Source organism: Triturus cristatus, chromosome 1_1, assembly GCF_964204655.1.
Source record: "Triturus cristatus chromosome 1_1, aTriCri1.1, whole genome shotgun sequence".
NCBI lineage: Eukaryota > Metazoa > Chordata > Amphibia > Caudata > Salamandridae > Triturus > Triturus cristatus.
The window spans coordinates 541,661,783-541,684,583 of NC_140579.1; the positions used below are offsets into that span (position 1 = coordinate 541,661,783).

At 47.8% G+C, this 22,801-nt stretch overlaps 1 protein-coding gene across 3 annotated transcripts in view; it reads left to right on the forward strand.

Moving 5' to 3' along the window:
• The window catches only part of KIF21B (kinesin family member 21B), a 1,294,294-nt gene that overhangs the window by 688,739 nt on the left and 582,754 nt on the right, over window positions 1–22,801 (forward strand). For all 3 annotated transcript variants that reach the window (XM_085643177.1, XM_085643182.1, XM_085643184.1), the window contains 2 exons: window positions 6,140–6,335; window positions 7,808–7,997. In XM_085643177.1, the coding sequence (XP_085499303.1) occupies window positions 6,140–6,335; window positions 7,808–7,997 (386 nt within the window). The remainder of the gene's footprint in view (window positions 1–6,139; window positions 6,336–7,807; window positions 7,998–22,801) is intronic.

Genomic DNA, 22,801 nt, shown 5'->3' on the forward strand with positions numbered 1-22,801 from the left:
CTTGTACAGGCATTGTCAAACCAACTTTTGTTACCCTTTGCCCTATTCTTTACCTCCACCCACAGACTCTTCTTAATTGTGGAAGCTATTATATTAAAATGCTCAATTATCTGCTCATTGTTAGACTTTTCTTCCAGGCAGATATCAAAACTATTTGAGCAAACATTCAACAATTTACCTAAAAACATTTCCGGGACAGCCTTACCCCATTTTAAAGTGTACCCGTTCTGTCTCCCAAGGGCCACATCAGGAACTGTGCACATAGAGGGCACATCCTCATGCCAATCAAAAAATGGGTTTTCAACCTCCATTAATTGAGGCAGATGGTCACTTAATGGCAGCTCCAAAAATTTTATCTTGGTAATCTTATGGCTGCAACTATTTGAGGCAATGATGAAGTCAATGGTAGACAGTACTCCTCTACCAATAAATGTAGGCACAAAGGTAGTAGGTTTTTGGGCTATTTCATTTGCATAACCCAAGTCAAACATGACCAATATATCATTTAATAGGTCCCCAGTTAGAGAATGGTCAAAATGGGTTAGGTTTATCTCCTGCTCTATCATTAAGCCACAAATACCCTGTTTACCCTTTGTGCAAAGTTGGCAATTAAACCCCCCCCCCCCCCCCCATAAAATCATTAATTCCCTGTCAGTTTTATCTGTTTCATGTTGTATGTCCTCCCTCAGCATTTTTAAGATGCTAGGAATTTCTTTCCTCAGGATATTGTTATAAAAATTTATAACAACCACATTAACTCCCTTCTTGTTGCTTAAGGTTATTAATTGATAAATACTAGATTTGGGCGTGAACCAAGCCTGCTCAAAGTTGAGCTGGTTTGAGACAAACGTGATTAAACCTCCCTTTGCTCTCCCGTATTGGCCCCCCACAGCCGGAGTAAAAAAACTTCTATAACCACTTATATACACTGGTTCAATAGACCAGGTTTCTTGGAGGGCCAAGATGTCATGACCATCTATAACAGTTTCCCAAGATGGATTTTTAATTCTCTCCCGTAATCCTGCCACATTCCAAAACAGGAATGTACAGGTTTTCCTGGTTTCATTTGCTCCAAAGTCACATAAGGATGCTTTACCCGACACCTTTTCAGATCGCGGGCAACTAACTCTTCCATTATTTTCCCCCTCATTTAAGTCAAGGTTGCTCAAGATCTTGCAACTGTCCTTCCCAAAATCAGCATGAGTCACTCTTTGGGCGGATTGTACTTGTATGCTATCTTCATTACCATCCCAGATCCTCTGTTCTTTTACATTCCCAATAATTTTGTCAGTGTGCCCACCTAGACCTGATATTTTTCTATAACAAGTATCCTTCTTGTGTCAATCCACATATTCAAGGCCTGAAAGAACATCAAACCGATTGTGGGTTAGTACGTTATAAGCGGGTAGAGCCATGCCTCTATTATCCCGCAAATAATTATTTCCATAATTAGGGCCTGAGGTGGAAGGATACAACTGCCTAGGGTGGGAATTAAATGAACTCTGTGGTTGCAAGAAAGGAGTCCAACTATATCCATCTTGGTTAAAAGCAAGCCTATTCACAGTCCGCCTTCTTGCCTCCTGATTTATAGGATGTTGAGCTTGTGAGTATGGATAGAAATAACTAAGATAATGTGTAGAGATGGAGTCACTACTACTTGAATCATACCAGTCCCCAATATACCTAACAGCTCTATGGTCTTTAAAATTTACAATAATTACATCCCCAATCTTATCTTTAGGTCGTGACCCCACCCAGTTGGAAAGCCTAACATTTAGGATTTCCCCATTTATGTAGGCAGGCAAGGGTCTATTATTACAAAGCCAGTGAATGACTTGATTCCTTAGGGATTGATAATCTTCCCTATTCCCAAAAGGGAGCTCGGGGACACCCGCCATGACAATTGCATGAGGTGCAGCTTCTGGCGGTAAATCTACTGTTTTGTGTGATTGCCAATTTTTATTATTAAAATTCCCATCCTCACTATCCTTATTGACCGTATTTTGCGATGGTACTGTTTTTTCTTCTAAGATCAAGTTACCCTCCGTTTGATCACCTACTTTACTTTGGAGTTGCACCTTAGAAGCAGGCTTCTTCTTCAGCAAAGGGGGTGTCTGTACTTTAATTGGGGGAGGACGAGTTTGCTTTTGTCCGACCTGGTTAAATTTTGAAGAGGAGGTAGGACATGTTGGGGCTTGAGTTATTGCTGTCATTTTTACGGGTATTTTACTGGGGTTTATATTAATTAACCCTTTCGCCAGATCAGATAGTAGAAGTGTATTGGCTTCTACCTTTTTCTCGATCAGATCCAAGTGCGTATTAATCAACATCGTCTTTTCTAAAAGGGGCTGCTATAATAATTTCACCAAGTTTTCAATTTTTTCCAATAGGCCACCCTCACTAATAGGACAGTGGGTTGCCTTTAAGGGCACCGTGGGAGGAGTCAGTGGATCAGCCACATCCCTCAAAATTGAGGTTGAACTCTTCTTTAATTTTCCAGTACGCCGCTTTTTTAATGGACCACCCCCTCTTATCTTGCTTTTAACCCTAGGTGATAACATATCATTTGAGTTTGAGGGAGATACAGAGGAGAATCTAGGAAGATATAATGACCCTTCATCATTGCTACTGTAGAAACTCGGCAAAGGCTCACAAGTGTTAACAGGCGTGCTTAACAGAGAATCATCAGTGCAGATACTAACCGGCACTTCTCCTTTATCCTCTGTATCTCCATTATTTAATAACCCAGTATGTTCTACTAAGATGTTAGTTGGATTTATCGTTGGCGAAGGCACAGTCCCTATTTGCCCCAGAGCAGAACTTTTTCCCGTTAGTGACTCCAGGAAAAAGCCCCTTTTATGATTGGATGTTGCTACTCTTTTTTGGTTAAACTTCCCCCTACATCTCCGTTGTACTTTTTTATATTTTCTAACCAATCTTACGGGCGATAAGGCATGCTCTATTCCAGCCCTAGAGTTGTCTGGCTGATCCTCATGCCTCTCATCATACACCTGGGCTATAGCCGTTACAACTTTCCTTACGCCAGTAATGGGAATACTGGGCACAGGTGTATCCACCACTAGAAGAGGCGCCTCTTCATGAATTGATATGGGGGTCTCCTGTCCCAGGGATGCCCTTCTATCGTTATTGATCTGATTTACCTTCCTAATCGGGTAATTATCCATTGTGCCCATCCCAGACGAAATATTATCACTTTTTCCTTTGGTCATCAGGTTAGCTTATTTCTACCAGCTGTCTACGATAATGTCTACAGAATAGCTACAGAGGTACTGTCCTATAACAGTCAGCACTTTTTACCCACGTAAGTATTAAGATATGAATTCACAGATCGTAACCTATGAACATTCCCTGCGCAGCCAAGATCTCTGGCCCAGCCCAGGCTCCTCAGGCCTCTGAGGGCCACAGAGGGCCTGCCCTTTGCCCGGGCTTAGCCCGGCGATCCCCGCGCGCGTCCCGCGGGGCGGGAGGCGTTCCGCAGTTAAGTAGCGCCTCCGGGCGCTGGTGGTGTAGTCAGCGGCGCGCCGGTAGTTGCTGGGGCACCTGGGGGATGTAGTCCGTGGTTGCTGCGGCGTTTCTGTGCCTCGCGCCACTCCCCCAAACCGCCGTTTCGTCCTCACACCAGGGGCACCGGGGAAACAACAAGTACAGTGCCAGGGAGGTGAGTTTACGTCTGGGACACAAAGAGCACTCGGCGCTCCGCAGTTAAGTAGCGCCTCCGGGCGCTGGTGGTGTCGTCAGCGGCGCGCCGGTAGTTGCTGGGGCACCTGGGGGATGTAGTCCGTGGTTGCTGCGGCGTTTCTGTGCCTCGCGCCACTCCCCCAAACCGCCGTTTCGTCCTCACACCAGGGGCACTGGGGAAACAACAAGTACAGCGCCAGGGAGGTGAGTTTACGTCTGGGACACAAAGGGACACAACAGGTAAACATAAAAATCGAATCCAGTCTCCAATGACACACTCCTGCCAGACTCCGGCTCTCAGAGTGTCACTGAAGTGAAAGTGTGCAGCCCCAAGCTCTAAATGGGGAGTGGGGGAGGGTTAAAAAGATTTCTGTTCCCCCCCAACGTCCTTAATATGATACTGATATATATGAGCTCCCATCGAGTACAGTCTTGAGCTCCAAATCTGTCATTGCATCCTAGAGCTTAAGTTACTAAAAAATGTTGATCAGTTCCAAATATACAGATAGCCCTTTGACATTCATAACTTCCCACAACTCTTAAACTCATAGCTATCAACCAGACTCTGTTCTTTGTTCGGCTGGCATGTCCAGGTCTCACCCTACAGCCAACATGATCACATGTGCATCCATGATCTACAATGTAACTCGTAAACAGATGGCCTCACAAACTGCATCCCATATCTGCCATTTAGCACACACGTCGATCAGCTGACTAGCTGACACCTTTTGTGTTATTCCTCAAGCACCCAAGACATCCTGCTACCTGCACATGAAACCATAGCCAAACTCCTAATACTTACAGACTTCTCCCTAGCCGTGTCTTTTAACAAGCAGATATCAAGTGCACCATTATCCAGCTCAAAAGATATTGCAACCCTTGTGCCACCCTGCGAGCTTATGATGCTTTACAGCTCTCCTAATTCTCATCAGTTTGCACCGCACAAATTACATTTCCCAATCAGTAATTTTCCAATGATATAGGGATGGTTCTGGATCAACTAAAAGGAATAGCGTTGATTTCTAGATAAACCCAGAAAAACGTTTCCATTCGAAAATTAAATACAATTTGCTTAAGGTGGGACCATTTCTTTTTAATCGTTTTTTGATGTACCAAGCGATTCAATTTCAATGAACTTTTCCAGTTGTGATTCTCTAAATCAGTATCAATGTAGATTGAGTTATACCCTGGGCTTTGGTTTGATGACCCCTCCTTTCACCCTGTCCATCGACATAAAGGCTATTTCTAACCTAGTTTGACCATTACATTTCTCAATTCATACAAATCATCTTGTGTCCAGATTATCTAACACCATACTTGCTCCCAGTACTTCCCCAGCGTAGCTTGTTCTTTTGTAGAGTACGTAACGTATAATGCCCTAAACACAACTATGCAAGTCTAACCTCAGAACTTCTCAAGCAAGGGAGGTGATTACTGAAAATCCAGATCAAGCCCTTATGACAGAGTGGGTGACACGAGAAGGACAGTGTAGCTGATGTAAAACACCATTATCTTTTTATTTTTTAGCTTAACCAGTATGCCCTTTTCAATAACACCCAGACATACTTGTGTGTTTTCTTCTAGAGGAATGAGATACAATGGAAATACCAGCAGAGACTGAGCTGCGTTAGGACTGCAGTACATTGCAACACTGTGCAAGGCTTCCAGTCCTGGAAAATCTGATAAGTCTATTAGTAAATCTTGTGGTACCATGTGTTGATTGTGCCACTGTAATATTAAGCACTTGGGCAGCGAGCAGAAATGGCAAATAGGCCCTAAAGAGAAGAAAAATGGACACAAGATAAAGGAAATAAGGTTAATCGTCTGAATGGTCTTTTCCCCCAAATCATTAATATGTCACCAAACAGAGCATAATGTGTTCTGAGTAGCTGGCCCTAGTTGTCTGACTGCCTGGTAGGAAGGGAAGAAGACAGGTAACAGGAGAGGTCATGTAGAACACGAAGGTATGTTATGTTATGTTATTTGGATCTTGATATAGCGCAATACTCATCCCCTTGGGGACATCTCAGCGTGTGTATAGTGTCACAGCTATGTCTTGTCTCTGTGCCGGAATAGAGAGAGGTGCTGCTGGCCACATTAGAGAGTCATTTAAAAACTTGGGTCTTTTGCTCAATGTGCCACTACTGACAGCAACATAGCATATGCAACCCAGTCACGGCCCTGGACTAGGACACTCTTGCCTATTGAAGATTTTGCATTTGATAGCAATTCTCTGTTCTCATCAGCCTTCATATCCTCCAAGCTCTTAAAACACTCAGAAATGTTTGGGTCAACAAAGTGCACATTAGGCACTGCTTCAGCTGGATAATAGATAAGAAGGTAGTTCACTCGCAAAGAGGTTGTTTGGAGATCTCAATGTAATTCTTCGAAAAGGAATGAGAGTTTCCCCATGGTTCACCCCCGTCTTGTGTCTCTGCAGTCAAACCATCATGATTGCCTGCGTCAGCCCTTCGGATCGTGATTTCATGGAAACCTTAAATACACTAAAATATGCCAACCGTGCACGCAATATTAAGAACAAGGTGGTGGTCAACCAAGACAAGACCAGCCAGCAGATCAATGCGCTGCGAGCAGAGATTGCCCGCCTCCAATTGGAACTAATGGAGTACAAAGCGGTGAGAAACAGCACATTTGATAGTAAGATGTGGCATTGGAGGAAGGAGAGCACTAGAATAAGAGAGGGTACATGAGAAAAAAGAAAAGGGCATGGATGAAAATGTGTAACTACAAAGAAGGGGTGGGAAATAGAAAAAAGAGGTGAGGAATAAGATGAAGGAGAGGATTATGGGAGGAGGTGAAGAGGTAGGCAAAGAAACAGTGAGAAACTGGATGAACAATTAAAGTATGGGAAGAGGACCAGGAGGAGGAAATTAAATACAGGAGGAGGGGGTGATGCAATTCAGGAAGGTATGACGAGCAGGAGTAATGAGTCAGGTAGTTAGGAAAGGATGAAGCACTTGAAAAGGAGGAAAGTGAAGTACACTGAGGTAAGAATCTTAAGTAAAAGGAGAGGTATAAAAGGAAACAGTGAGAGGCAGAAAGAAGGGAGTAACCCACAGAAGGATGAATTAAGAAACTAGAATAAGGGAATGATGAGAACAGGAAGAGAGGGAGAGGCACAGAAGGAAGGGATGAGAAGCAGGAAGAGGAGGACTGAGGTGCAAGATTAAGTTGCAAGAGACAGGAGGCAAAGATCAGGTAAGGGGTGAGAAGCAGGATGGAAGAAAGATGCTCAGGCATAATAGGCCGTTGAGAAACAGCTGAAAGGGATGGTACCATAGAAAAAGGATAAGAAAAAGAAGATTGTGGTGAGAAATAGGAAGAAGTTGTGAGGTCCAGAAGGGGTTTTTGAGAAAGAAAACAGGGATCGATGGGAAACTGGAGGAAAAAATGATAATCAGCCAAGAAGGATGAGACAAAAGAGTAAGGGTTAGGACAGTAACACAAAGGTTCCCCCAGAAGGATGTGGTGAGAATCAAATGAAGTGAGAAGCAGAAAGAAGGGGTGCGGTGCAAGGGGGAAGAGAAAAGGCACAGGCAAAAGGGCAGACAAACCTGGAAAAGAGATTGAGCATAGCTTACACAGGGAAATGTTGTAAGATGAGGACCATAAATGGAAGAGGGGCAGCGTAGTTTAAATAGAATCAGATAGATTCCCATGGGTAATGCATGGTAGGAAGAGTTGAAACATAGGAGGGAAGGGTCAAGCAGAAAGGAGAGCGGAAATGGTGAGACATTAAAGCAAGGGGTGCTAAACTGGTATAACTGGTGAGGCACAGAAGGAAGAGGTATAGGCTGAAAAGTAGGGGATGGGTGTGGGCGGCATGGAAATTATGCAGCATTAAAATGCAAGCAATTAAATGGGCGTATAAGCATGGTATAAAATTAAGTGAGTGATCTTAGACAAAGATAAAGGAAACAGAAACTTGCAGAGAAGATAAATTAAAATGGATAACCATATATGGAGTTAATGTGACATTAGTGAAAGCATGGAGAAGAAAGTCAAGAAGGGTCAGGGACAAATAAAGGTGTACACAACTGTGTTGGCTTGTCCAATTCAGAGTTCTGTGTCCCTCTTTCGTACACAGGGGAAACGTGTAATTGGCGAGGATGGCTCAGAGGGCTTTAGCGACCTGTTCCATGAAAACACCATGCTACAGAAGGAGAACAACACCCTGAAGATGCGGGTGAAAGCCATGCAGGAGGCCATCGATGCAATCAACTGCCGTGTGACCCTCCTCATGAGCCAGCAGGCCACACACATCTTGGCCAAATCAGGTCAGCTTGTCACCAGCATCTGGGCTCCTTATCTATTATACTCTGCCTTGCAAGTATGGTCATTTCTTTGTACCCCATCTTTTCAGTTACGCATAACTTTGTGAAAGGACCATCGATAGGATGCACTTGACTTTGGGCAAGAGTGAGTTGTCTCTTTGCCATATTTCAGCATAATAGTCTAAGGTGTTTCTAATTTATTGGGATAGAAACATTTATGGGGTTTGAACAAACATATCCTGCAGACCAAATTTTTGGTGTAAAGTTCAAACATGTTTTTAATATTTTGTGGTTCAAGTTCATAAAATAGTTAAAGTTGAATTACCAGAGGGAGAAGACCGGGCTCTCAGTTTAATTTGGAAATTACTGTTAAATTAAAGAGCTTCCAGCAACATAACCATGTGTAAATAAATCTCTATTTGGTACTCTTGGAAAGTCAAAGGGTAAAACAGAGGGCTGATGGATGGCAATGATCCTGTCCAAGTGGGTGGAAAAAGACAGCCTCAGACCATAAGACCCAGGAAAGAAAAAGAACCCATTCTACACCAGGCATTGGTCGAGTCGGGCTTGATACTTGTGCCATTGTCAGGATATCCACTGCTATGTGATTGAGAGTCATTCAGAGTACATGATAGGTTCATTTAATTTATGCATGTATCTTGACAAGATTGAGTTTGATGCACCGTGACCTACGTTGGACACCTGAGGTGTATAACATGGTGAGGTGAATGGAACTTGCTTGCGAGAAAGAATGATTTTGTAAGAATGATGTGTTAATGCTTGTTTAAGGAGAGTCAAACATTAAGGTATAGTAATAACTGTGATGTGCTTGTAATGCAGCAAAGACTTTGATTCTGCCCAATACTGGAGAACTTTAAAGCAGTTGACTAGCTTTCAAATGTATTCTTGGGTTTTAGTTGTGTGAGAACATGGGAGTGCAAATGTAACGCAGATAGCACTTTCTAGTGCCAGGAGTCCATGTAGAGGAGAAAGTGACAAGGTCCCAGAGGTCGCATCTCAGCCCAATGCCTGTCAGTGCTTCCATAACTTACATTGCCTGGGAGATGGCAAGGTATAGCTTATTAGGTCTCGCCTGGCGTTGGAGCGCACATGCGCTCCTCGCCTGCGAGAGCTATAGTCAACAAGTCAGTTTCGAAAAGGGGACTCGAGCCCCGCCCCTCATTTCCATTGGGTAGCGTCAGCGTTTATGGTAAATGCTGGCTTCCCATTGGAAAGGAGGGCTTTTCGTTGCCTCCCTTTGGCTTTTTTCCGGACTGGCTCACCTGATTCACGGCTGTCGTGAAGACTTTTCTTATCTGCTTGTTTATTTAACAAGCAGATAAGAAAAGTATTCACAACAGCTGTGAAGCAGACACGGAGCTCAGAGGCGCACGGGGTCACGGGAAGGAAAAGGCAATGGCGAGCGCTTGTTTTGAATTGGTATCCACGCCGTGCCTTTTTGGGTAGATCCAGTGTGCTGCTATGCAACTTTTCTCGGTGAAAAATAGTTGTGCTTTGACTAGCTCTTAGTTGAGAGCCGGGCAAGCAGTGTAAAGAGTTTTACCTAAGGAGCGCCGCTGCTCTCAGCACTATGTTGGACTGTAACCTGCGGTTTGCAGTCCACGTCCACATATCAGCAACACAAATGGAACCCACTGAGCTATCTCACTGAAGCGCGCAATCTTTCCCCCTTTGAAGCTGTCCTGGAGCCGCCCACTCGCTCATCATTCCCTTCATCTTACCCCCTGAAGCCCCCATCGCTTCCCCTATCATTTCCTCTTTCTCTCCTCTTTATCGCCCCCTTTCTCTTGCTCCTGCCCCCTCCCCTTTCTCTCTCCTCCTGCCTTTCTTCGTGCCCCCCCTCTCCTCCCTCCTCGCACCTGCTCGGGACAGGTAGTGTTGTTGCACTGATAACACTGTGTCACAAAGCTTGCTCTGTAAACACCTTGCTGAAACAAACCTGTGCCTCGAAATGCTATCATAAGCCTCTTCCTGGGAAGGGGTGGAGCGGACGGATCCAGCCGCCCTCTGGGATGGGTATAAACAGGGCACCGCAGGCCTCTGGCAAGTGAAAGCGCCACAGAGGGGTATTGCCCTGCACGCGTGCTCTGGGGTGTGGGCAGAGCAAGCATCTACAAGGTGGAAAGGTCAGAGGAACCTTCCGAGCACACCAGCCTCAGCACTGCCAACTGGGCAGAGCTGCCCCCTGGACGCAGAAGGGACAGGTGAGCTCCTGCGCTGCACACCTGGGCAGAGGCAGAGCACCCCCTGAGAGCGAGTCAGACGAGGCCTTGTCCAGCACACCAGCCTCGGCGCTGTACCCAGAGCTGCCCCATGGAAGCTGAAGGTTCAGGCCCGCTCCTGAACTGTCAACCGACGCCAGCGTTGCACACATGGGCAGAGCACCCCCGGAGTGCGAGTCAGATGAGGCCTTCTCCAGCACACCAGCCTCGGCGCTGTACTCAGAGCTGCCCCCTGGAAGCTGAAGGGACAGGCCCGCTCTGCAGACAGCGCTGTCCACCGTCCCCAGCACTGCACACTTGGGCAGAGCACCCCCTGAGAACATTCCCGGCGCTGCACAGCCTCCCGGTGCTGCACGCCATCCCCGGCTCTGCACAGCCTCCCCGGCTCTGCACGCCATCCCCTGCGCTGCACAGCATACCCCGCGCTGCAAGCAATCCCCGGCGCTGCACAGCCTCCCTGGCGCTGTCCACCATCCCCAGTGCTGCAAACTTGGGCACGTAAAAGACACACAATTGATGGACGGAATGCAGAACAAATCAAAACATTCACCCCCAGTCAAGAGATCTGGGTTAAATCCATCATTCTTTTGCTCACCATGCCACCCCAGTTTAGACCTGGCCATATGCAAATCAGTCTTTACCCTGTGCCTCATGGGGACAGTCCAGCCCGAACTGCCAAGCCAGGTCTTTCCTGGACCGGAAACAAGCATCCTAGGACCGGTTTCAGGGTTTCACCCCTCTTCAACCAGGATAGCTTGATTCCAGTGGCACAGTGAGCCCAGGGCACAGAATCCTTCTGACACCCCAGCACTGCCTCTGAAAGGTGAAGGGTCAGGCTCACTCTGCCGACATCATCCTCAGCGGTGCCACCTGGAAGGTGCACAGCCTTGAGGTGCTGCACGCATCCCCTGCCCTGCACAGCCTCCCCTGCCCTGCACGCCATCCCCAGCGCTGCATAGCCTCCCCGGTGCTGCACGCTCTCCCGGAGATGACGGAGGGGGACTTCAGCTACTACGGCAAGGAGAGAGAGGGCCTGGGGCGGAGAGTCGGCAAGCGTCCTGAAACGTGAGTGCTGCGGCCCCGGCGGGTCATTGCATGGGCACCTTTCTGTAGCTCGAAGCGGCCGTGGGAACTGTGTCTCCACGGTCTGTGGGAGCATTGCTCCGTGGGCCACTGGAACACGTGCATCCTGCAAGGAGTATCTGTAGCCACTAGCCAGTGTGCGCACGCGCATATGGCATTATTTCACGCCTGGTGTATATTTAAGGATGGGTTAGAATCTATTCACCTACATACACTATTCTCCTCAGTATTTTAAAGTGTCTCTGGTTCTACTGACTCAGTTTGGGAGTTGAAGTAAAAGAGGACGGTAATGAGATACTTACACCACAAAACAACAGGGGTTCATCCCCCACCCATCCTCCTCTTCACCCCGCCCCCCTCCCAGGAGGGTGTCACCCAGTTCCCGTCCCACCACCCTCTCCAGCAGCATCTTTTAAGCACAAGAAGCGCCTTGTCAACGAACTGGAGCGATGACTTGGGACCACGTGTACTGTTCGATGCTTCGCTGCTCTCTAGCAGACATACATGATATCATACATACATATATTTTTGATAAACAACTTTTTATTCATTTTACAAAAGAAAAACACCAACCAATCCACACCGTATTGCAATGATCGAGGATTAGAAGCACGAGTTCTCAACACCCAACATGCAGACATTAATAGAGTAGAAATAAGATGTAGACAGTCAAACCCCTCACAGTTAGACCCCCCCCTCCCAACCATTTCCCCCAAATTCTGCGATATTTCTTAAGACAACCACGTGCTGCATACATGACTTTCTCCTGTGTGGCGCACCAGTCCACTCCATGCCTCCAACGCCCCACCCCTGGGGGCTCGGGGCATTTCCAAGAGGCCCAATATCTGTTTTAGCTACCACCATAGCTGTAGTAAAGAACAGTTTTTCGTTGCGCGACCCGTCCAGCCCATCAGTGATGCCCAGGAGCGTGTGTTTAGGGTTGTGTGGAGCTTCCCACCCCAAGACTTCAGAGAGTTCATCCTTGATGCTCCGCCAAAATCCCGCCAAGAGGGGACAAGCCCAAACCATGTGGAGGAAGTCAGCAGGCTCATGTCCACACCTGTTACAGGCTGAGGACGGATTAAGCCCTGTGCGATGAAGGCGCGAAGGGGTAAGATATGCAGCATTTAGATAGTAGAGCTGTACCAAGCGCAGCCTAGCGGAGGCAGTGATCGTTCTGGGGCCCATAAGGGCGTCCCGCCAGTCTTCTTCTTCAAGGGGAACCACCCAATCCACCCATTGCGTCCGCAGTCGGTCCAAGGAAGTCGGTGCATTGTTAATCAGTGTACGGTAAATGCGGGAAATGCCACCTCTCCCCAAGTCCCCAAACATAATCTGGGCTTCAGGTGGGCTATGATCTGGCAACCTCGTGCCTGTTGTGAGATGTGAGCGTAGGGCATGTCGCAGCTGGAGGTAGCGAAAAAATTGTGAGGAATGCAGTGAGTACCTGGTTCGGAGATCTTCAAAGGAACGCATATGGTCCCCCACCCACACGTCCCCAAGCTGCGTGATGCCGATAAGGTCCCAAGCTTCGAATCCCCGAAGCCCAGTCACCTCCCTAAGCCAGGTCCCATGCCACAAAGGTGTACATTGGGTCAGTGTATGTGTCCAGTTGGTGTGTCGCAGAGCCGCCCGCCAGGCCAGTAACACCGAGCGCGTCACCTCCGGAAGACAGGCTGGAATCGGGGTCCCATATAGAAAGGATTGGATTCTAGCGAGGCCCAGCTCCCCCAGCTCAAGCCTGTAGGCCGTACCAGACCACCTCCGTTGAACCAGTCATGTATGGAGAGAAGTCATGTGGCTAAGTAGTATAGGTAAAGGTGAGTCTTCCCCAACCCCCGTCGAACGAGGGGATCCTGCAAGTACTGAGCGCTAGTCTGGACGGGAAACACCCATTACAACGACTGCTTCTTCACGCGCTGCCATCGCAACGCGGCTTTTACATCGCGGCCGTCTTTACATTGCACGGTTTTACATCGCGGGGACATTTGCTTCGTGGACGTTTTAAACGCGGTTTTAACATCGCGTGAGCCGTAACAATGCGTTCTTCTGCAGTATTTAACATCGCGTATTTCCCAATGACCCTTAGCCAGATTTTTTGATGTATATGGAAATTGTTTAATTGAAACTATACTGCCTACCAGTATGGATGTAACATTTCCTATACACTGATTTACACACGAATGAACATTGTCGCACAGGGCGCCACCAGCACCTTAAGTGCAGAAACACTGGCACAGTGATACGATTAGCCCTTACCTCGTGGGATCTGATCAGTAGTCCTAGGAACCTGACCACATCAGCCGGAGAAGGATCACTGACTTCAGGATACTTTGATCGTCGTTTCTTGATAATATGCCCCTTGCTTACTCCAGCACTACTGACTACACCTCCCAAATGTATTTGAAGCCAGCCGCTAAGATTACTACAGCATCAGTGTGCATTCCTCTATGCACCTGGGACCCTTCTCATCGACATGTATGTTGCAGTACATGCAAGTGGGTCTAGAGGTGCCTCACAGATGCACAATATTTCTATGACAGTGACTAGTGCGGTCATGCATCTGGTGCAAAGCTTCTCAAAGGCTGGAACAGTCCCTGGGCCAGATTTACAAAGATGCCAGGCAACGCAGAACAGCACCTAACAACTGATTACTTAGATGTGCGGATGGGGCCCTACATGTACATCGCGTATTTCAGCATTACTTACAAGGAAAATGAGCTCTTCCTCAACACGTGATGCACATGGCCCACACTGCATTAAAAATTGAGTTCTTCAAGAACAGGTTTTTTACACACACGGCGACCACAACAGGTTAGCACTTAGATGTGCACACACTGCATTACACTGCATTATTTACAAGGAAGAAAAAAAACAACTCTCTTGCAGAACAGGTGATTCGTGGTGCGTATTGCGCATTAATTAGATGTGCTGATGCGGCCCTACATGTACCCGAGCATAATCCACACACACTCACGCACACACTCTCTGAAGGTTGTACACACACAGCGACCAGAAGAGGTGATTCATGGCGATGCAAGAGGAGCCGGATGACGCTTTTTACAAATGCCTATGCCTCTCCAGGACCCTCCAGTGGTCGTTTCGAATGCGCGGGGGGGTTGCGTGAAGACCACCCACACGCACCCAAAAACACGGTGGCGCACGGTGATTTGTGGGTGGATGGCTGGAGGGATGGCTGGGTGCGGTGGGTGTATGGGTGGATGTGTGCAATTGGCACAGGGTGCTGGGTGGAAACATGCATTCTGAGGTACGGCTACAGAGTAATCCGTATGTATGTATGGAGGGGTGCTGGATGGATGGCTGGGTGGATGTGTAAAATTGCGACAGGTGGGTGGATGGGGGCATGGCCATTCAAGGACCACATTGGGAAACGCATAAGAGGCACTCCCACCCGCACTATCCCCCAACCCCAACCTTTTACCACTCATGACAGATAGTTGGCTGTGTTTGGTCATGACTGAGATGTCTCTATTCACACCCAACATTTGCCCCACGTAGCAAGTTCTGGTTTTATTAGGCAGAAGACCACAATAACATACGAGAAACTAGGTAACACCATTCAAACGTACTCAGAAATGAAACGTCAGTGTTTGCAGGGTGTTTTGCAAATCTACACAGGGGGAAGGACACACAGAGCACAGGAAGGTACATGACGGGTGTGCATCCAATGGGAAAAGTACTCTGGGACAACACATGGCCCTAAAACAAGGGCAATCACAAATCATACCATCATTTCACTCATTGTGGCAGCTTGGATGTAACACATATTAACACAAGGGGATATGTCATGAAACGGAAAAAAAGACAATAGGCCAAGTTAGGGTTTTTTATTCAGAGTACATTGCATGAATATCACACAAAAAGAGAAACCAATTGTATGTTAGCTAAAAAAAAACAATGGAACAATGTCACATGTAATAATACCATTATGCGTGTTATTGGTGTCGTGCACACAAACATTGTTAGGAAAAGCAATTCAGTATATGTGCAATGGAAGATAGGTAGTCGTAAGGCCCAGACAAGGTGAAAAGTTTGAGGGCTGCCAATAGCCTAGCCGACATCTCCTTTGTGCGGTGGGAAATACGGGGATTGAGAGTACCTGCTAACGATTGTGACATGCGCATTTCCTGATAACTTTGCTTCCTTTGCAAAATCTCTAAAAAATTGTAGAAATTAGGGTGCGGTTTGCCAATACTGTTTAAAGAGTTGTGCCATCCCTCTATTGCATCGTTTGTCTTTGCTCCTCCCTCTAAGCAGGTCGAGTAGCAGTTCCACCAGGCCACAAGAAAACGTGGTTTCCTCCGGCAACCAGACCTGCTTAGATGGCCAATCCATGTGTCTTCAAAATAATTTAAAATTGGTGCCAATTTTTCTTCATTTGCCATAAAGTACTCGGACTCCGTAATAGATGTGTAGTACTCGTCTACACTGTTAGGAGGAACAAAGCAAAGTGCAGTTAGTTTTTTAAGCTCAAACTGTAGTTTGCTGTCAGCTGCATAATCCTCAATTAGGGACGTTTTTTGAATTTTGCGCCAAAACGCCTGAGAAAAGTGGAAAAAACATCCTTGGATTTGAGTATCCATGTACAATTTCGTTATACTATTCATCATTGGTAATTCAAAGTCCATGATTACTTTCCTTGGATTTCTGTTTGGAATTCTCGCTTTTAGTTGAGACAGAAATTCAGTATAGGTTGATGATTGTTTGTCTGGAAGTAAACTGTACACTAACGGAACTACTGTGTTAACGTAGCCGTGAATAGTGTAGATTTGGGTGAAAGGGGTTGGCGTACTTTTAAAGGTACCATCCATCATCCAAACATCACTGTTCTCCAACCTATTTAGATTACGGTGAGTACTGAAAATCAAAATACGCTTGTGCGCATTTCCATTGTCATACAAGATGAACGGTTCATTGGCAACAGTAACTGAGAGTTCACGAGGAATTGTAATATCAGAAAAGGCTTGTGGTGTAACGCGCTTGGGATTAGTTGCCTGTTTCTTGCGTTGGATGATTCGACGCAAGTTGGGAATACTGGGCATACTACTAGCAACATGCTCAGGGATGTGTTGGGATACCTCCCTTAAAATAGCACCGCACGGGTCATTGGAGTTGCCTGCAATCAGTTTCATTTCATTTAGCGATTCTCTCACTTCAATAGCAGTTGCAGAGGCAGAGTGGTTATGGTCTGTGCTTCTTAAAACAGAGTCACCCAGAGTAACTGCTCGGCCTCTGCAATGGCTGGAGTAGTATTGCACACACCTCCAATGACCACGGGGCTCCGAATGTCTCTCCTTACAATATATATAACCACTGTGTTTTAGTAGACGGTTTCCTCTACTGGAGGAGATGTATTTGGCCATCTTCGGATCAGACATTACTCTAAAAAAAGATAAAGAAAGATACATCATTTTCAAGAACCAAACATATGCAAAATGTGCAGTTGGAAGTAGTAAAAGGTGTACACGGTTATAGGTGCTTTAGCCCAATATAAGGGAAAAGCCTTCACTTTGAGACTCTGTAACAGCAACATAACAATAGCGTTTGCGGTTGGATGATTTGTTGTGTGTTAAAAGTACACGTGTACTACACAAGACAGCACAGAAATGAAATGCTATGGGGCTAGGCAACACATTACTTCCAGCGTTAATTGTGTGGCGTAATAGCCCATACAAAATACCAAGCATGTACCTGTGCCGCTGTTGTCAACGTGGAATTTGTTCCTTTTCGGTATTCCGACCTTTCAATATCCCGGGAAGGCTAATACAAAACCAAATTAGCATAATTATCGATTAATCAATGAATATGAATTAATCACAATCAATAAAAATTACTTGCCAATTAATAATTAAGTAACAATTAATTAATTATCAAAACATATAAATAACATTACGATTTAGTTAACCACAATTTAATTACTTGCCACCCAATTCCCCTACAAACCCACAACTCGCTCCTACTAATACAAAACCAAATTAGCATAATTATCGATTAATCAATGATTATGAATTAATCACCAATCAATTAAAATTACTTGCCAATTAATAATTAAGTAACGATTAATTAATTATCAAAACATATAAATAACATTACGATTTAGTTAACCACAATTTAATTACTTGCCACCCAATTCCCCTATAAACCCACAACCCGCTACGGAATGCAAGTACGCAACAAATACATTACATAACATTCATTAGTTTAAATACATTAAACAAACATTACAAAAATAATACATAGTTTTTACACATATACTACAAGGAGACAATGAACGAGATGTGGAGATTAATTGGAATGATACACTTCAACTAGCTACTTCAACACTAGCACCCACAGCAGAACACAGCTGACAATAAAACAACACTCCCGAGACTTTAATCACATTGAAAACACTTACCTTTTCGTAGCAAAACGTCGGGGGGGCCCGTAAGATGAAATGCACCAATCGAACACGGCTAGAAATTGGCAGGAGTATGCCTCTGAAAGTCACGTCCTTGAGGAGAGCAATACAAATCTCATGAGAAAATACAAATGATTTGTGACAGCCTGCACCTCCATACAAAAAACCCACAGTCCAGCAGAAAAATAAAATAAAATGATGCATATTGATCATCGCGGGACACGGACTTAATTAACAATGGAGAACCATATTTCATTAATGTGATTTTACATTGTAACGCTGTGATTCCCAAATGAGGATTGATGGATGAAGGACACATTGGAAAACCAAAGAAGGCTCGTAGGACTTGGGATATTTGGCGGGGATAAAGTGACATTTTCAATGTATACCTTCTCTAAATATGTTTCTGCATTGTTAAGTACTTTTGGCGAACTATTTGGACTCTGAGTTTGTGCTCCTCCACACCAAGCACTCTTACACTACTGCCTACCAGTATGGGTGACATGTGACTCCTACACTTTCACTCCTTTGGCTTATGCAACTACTAACATTGTCGCACAGGACACAGCCAGCACGAACAACTTTCAAAGCACCTGCTGCAGCGTTTCCTTCCCCCGGCAATTACCAGGCCTCACATAAATGTCTACAAAACTCGTACCATCCTGGAAATGACATCCGTGTTTTGGATCGCTAAGGTTGGGACCTCTGTGAAGTTAGTGCTGAGGGTTCACATGCCTGCTGCAAAGAACACCGGAAATTCATAATCTTAAATAGTGCGCTATTAACTTCCATCACAGAACTGCATACAAACACACTGAGAAATATACATTTATACATTGCTTCATGTGCCAACGAGGGTACTTTGGGCGAACTATAGATCGAACTTACCGATTCACAGGAACGTAGGGGTCACGTCTGGCCAGCTGCAAAAGCGAGGGGTAAATGGCAGGGGGCACGCTGGCTCACACCTTTTATATACCACCAAAAAGATTTTACAATGGTGGCGGTAAATTACTACATTACGTACGCTTTGAAATGTACGTTTTTTTTGGGGATAAATACACAGCCCCAAAAAAGTCCAAAAGGGAAATAGAAATAAAAGAATTGCCGTCGGAGTTCAGGGGGGGACACGGGGGGGGGGGGGGGGGGCGGCAGGGACGCGATGTTATGACGTGCGATGTAACCGCGGCCAATGTAAACGTTAGCGATGTATCATACTTGGCTATAGGCCGCAACGAAACTCGCGTTGCAACGGAACACGGAGTGAAAAAACACGATGTGCTGGTTGCCGCGATGTATTAGCGGCGTGCTTAACGCACGTGATGTAAATGTCCGCGATGTATCGTCATACATCCGTCTGGACCTACCCCTTCCCCACAAGAACTTGCTGGCTAAGCCGTCAAGTTCACGGAACCAAGCTCTGGGAAAGCACGTGGGGGTGTTCTGAAGCATATATAGAAAGCGGGGAAGCACCATCATTTTAAAAAGGGCCACCCTCCCCATGGGGTTGAGGGCTAGCGACTGCCACTGCTGGAGATCTGTCCTGACCCGCTTCACCAGCAGAGTGACATTAAGGTCCCAGCTGAGCTCGGGCAGCAAGGCCACCCAGATCCCGAGGTATTTGAATGATTGACGGCGTAGAGGTATTTCGAGCTGCCAGTCAAAACATTCTCGTGAGAGGTGAAGGGGAACTAGGACCGATTTATTGGGATTCAATCGGAGGCCTGAGGCCTGTGCAAAGGACTGTAAGATACGTAAACAGTGGGGACCGGACCGGGCGGGATCCGCAATGTAGATAAGGACGTCGTCTGCATAGAGGGCGATTTTATCCGGTTTAGCGTTGGGTCACTCCCAGCCCCGCACCTGATCGCAAGACCACATCAAGGCCGCCAAGGGCTCCATCACTAAGGCGAAAAGCAGGGGAGAGAGGGGACAGCCCTGACTCGTCCCCCTACAAACCGAGAAGGGCTCCGACAGGACTCCGTTTACTAGAACACTAGCCCTCGGGAGAGCATACAGAACCTTGACCATGGCCCGAAAGCGGGGACCGAGTCCCATCATATCAAGAACATCGTGGAGAAAGCCCCAGTCCACCGAGTCGAAGGCCTTCTCAAAGTCTACCAGGAGAAGCGCTAGGTATGGGGTGACGAGGTGTCGGTGGGCCAAGGCGGAGTGCAGTCTGCGAAGACAGTGCCGAGTGCCACGAGAGGGCATAAACCCGCATTGGTCAGGGTGGACCAACCTAGACAGATGAGGTTTGAGGCGCAAGTTGACCCTTGGCGACCCCCCTAATCGTGGCCTTACCCGCCTCCCACAGGGTGCCAGGGGAAGACACGGAGCCCTCATTAGAAAGAAAGTACTGTATTAACTTCTGCCTCATCACCTTCCCGAAACCCTTGTCTTGGAGAAACCAGGCATTAAACCGCCAAGTTTGTCGGACTGAGGCGGGGGGGGGGGGGACCCGCATGGATCATCACTGGCGAGTGGTCAGATACCTCTCGGAAGAAGCGAGATGTCTTGAATCAGCAGACAATCCGTAGAGGGAACAAAGATGGCGTCGATGAGTGCCTGTGTATGGTGTACCGCTGAGGTGTGCGTGAACTGTTTAGAGTGGGGATGCCATAAACGCCAGGCATCGGATAGACCTAGCGACGCGGACCAAGACCTCAGCTGTTTGGCCTGTGCAATTCTTCCAGGGGATGGAGGGCCTGTTGTGTCAAGGTCAGGTGATGAGACTGCATTAAAGTCACCCCCGAGAAATATGGGACCAGCTGGCAGGAACGCCAGGAGGTCAACAGACTGAGCTGGAACCTTCGTCAGCATCGAGGGGGGAGAGTAAAGAGACACCAGATTGAGCGGGTTACCGTTTAGCGTGCCACTGAAGGCCACGAAAGTGCCCTGGGTGTCAAGAGTCGTCTGGACAGTCACCAGCGGAAGGGAGCATTTCACCAGGATCGCCACCCCTCGGGAACCCCTTGTAAAACCTGAGTGCCACACTCTGTTGTAGCCATACCGCGTTAAGAAGGGATAGCGATTACCCAGCAGGTGGGTTTCTTGTAGGAGTAAGATGTCCGCCCCTAAGCGCTGCACGTACCTGAGGACAGCCATACACTTGAAGCGGTCCAATAGGCCATTAACGTTCCATGACATAATGCGCAGGGGGGCGTTTATCAATGGTGTGTCAGACATAGCGCTTGGGATGTTAGTGGGATTACAAGTCTGAAAGGGGAGGCCCATTCCGGTTGCCCTATCGGGTGTACGCCAGGGAGCTTTGTGGATACCAGTGTGGCAGAACCAAAACAACCAAAACATAAGAACCAGTCAATCGGGGCCTCCGAAGGGAGATCTGCATGTCTCATGGGGCGCAAATTCAGGTGCCGTGGGAAAGCTGGTGCAGTGGAAGGAAAGGAAAGAAAAAGAACCAAAAATACAATTGAAACCCAGGACAACGGTCCCACCCACTCAACCCCCTTCCCCCACCCCCCACCCTACACTTCAGGAACGGCGGCATCTGTCGCCCTAACAATCAACCAATGAGTAACAACCAAACTAAAACGTTTGGGAATGGGATAGCGTGGAGGACCCCTCCTCATGTCCGGATATGTGTATACAAGTCCATCGTGAAAGGAAGAATGATCTGGGTTGGAGTACCATCTCCGGCCGCGGAGCTAGGCCTGGCGGGCAGAGACCAGTTCAAGCAGGATCGTGCAGGAGCATTGGGCTACGGGAGAGGTCTGAGTCCGGAAGGTCGACCACCGGGGGCCCGGGCGAAGCACCCCCTCCATCCAGGCAGCCAGAAGAGCCGGAGCGCCCCCCAGTCGAGGCTTCCCTGGGGAGAGACACCGGCTGCCGTGAATGTCCCGGCGGGAAGGCCGAACGGGCCTCTCTCTGCCCACGGCGCCTGCGGGAGCGTTTACGCAGAGGTTGAGGAGCAAAAGGAGCGGGGCGGTCGGGACCTCCCTCCGCCCCCTCCGAGTCCAGCACCCGAACCCCGGCCCGCAGGGGGCGCTCCTCCATCGCCCAGGTCCAGGCCGCCATCGGGTCATCAAAGAACAGTGTTTTGTTTACAAACACCACACGCAGGCGAGCCGGGAACAGGAGCCGGTATTGAATGTTGAGTGCCCTCCGCTTCTGCTTGACCTCCCCAAAGGAGCGGCGCTGGCCCTGGACCTCGCGGGTGTAATCCGGGAAGATCATAATAGCACAATTTTTGTAGCGCAGCCTCTGTTGTTTGCGGGCCTCAGCCAACACAGTATCACGGTCCTTGAAGTTGAGAATCCGCATGATGAATGGGCGGGGAGGCGCACCTGGCACCGGCCTCGGGGCCAAAGATCGGTGGGCCCGCTCAATCGCAAACAATGGGGAGAGAGTACCCTCAGGGACCCACGACCGCAGCCACTCCTCCAGGAAGTCCACCGCACGGCCCCTCTCCACCCCCTCTGGATAGCCCACCAGGTGGAGGTTATTGCACCGTGATCTATTCTCAGCATCCTCTGCCCGGCGATGCAACTCTTGAGTGAGCGATTGAAGACGGACCACCTGCCCCTTGAGTTGCTGAACATCATCTTCGACAGTGGAGATGCGTGTTTCGGTCTCTGTAATACGGGGAGTGGCGTTAAGGAGGTCCTGCCGAATGAGGGTCATGTCGACTCGCACTGCTGCGATTTTGCCTTCCACGAGGTCTGGGATGCACGGATGGCCTGGAGGATGGTGGCCAAATCCGCAGATGGAGGGGCCTCCAGTCCAGGCCCACGCCCGGCAGCCCCCGCCTCCGATGTGGTGAAGCGATCCATCTTAGTCTGGGTGGCCGGAGTTTTCGCTGACCTCTCTGTACAGCCCATGACGGCTCCCGGGAGTCAAGGATTCTTCATGTCCCCACAAGCAGACCCCACAGTGAGACGTCAACAAGCCAGAGCGGGTGAGCAGTGGGTCAGCCGGTACAAACCGCTAGCACAAGGTCAAGGTGTGGGCCAGGGTGCCACCACCCGAAATGCACAGCCGGAGTCAAGGAGGAGGAAGGGAGAAGGGGCCCCGCTCCAGGGCTAAGCCGGGATCCCCCC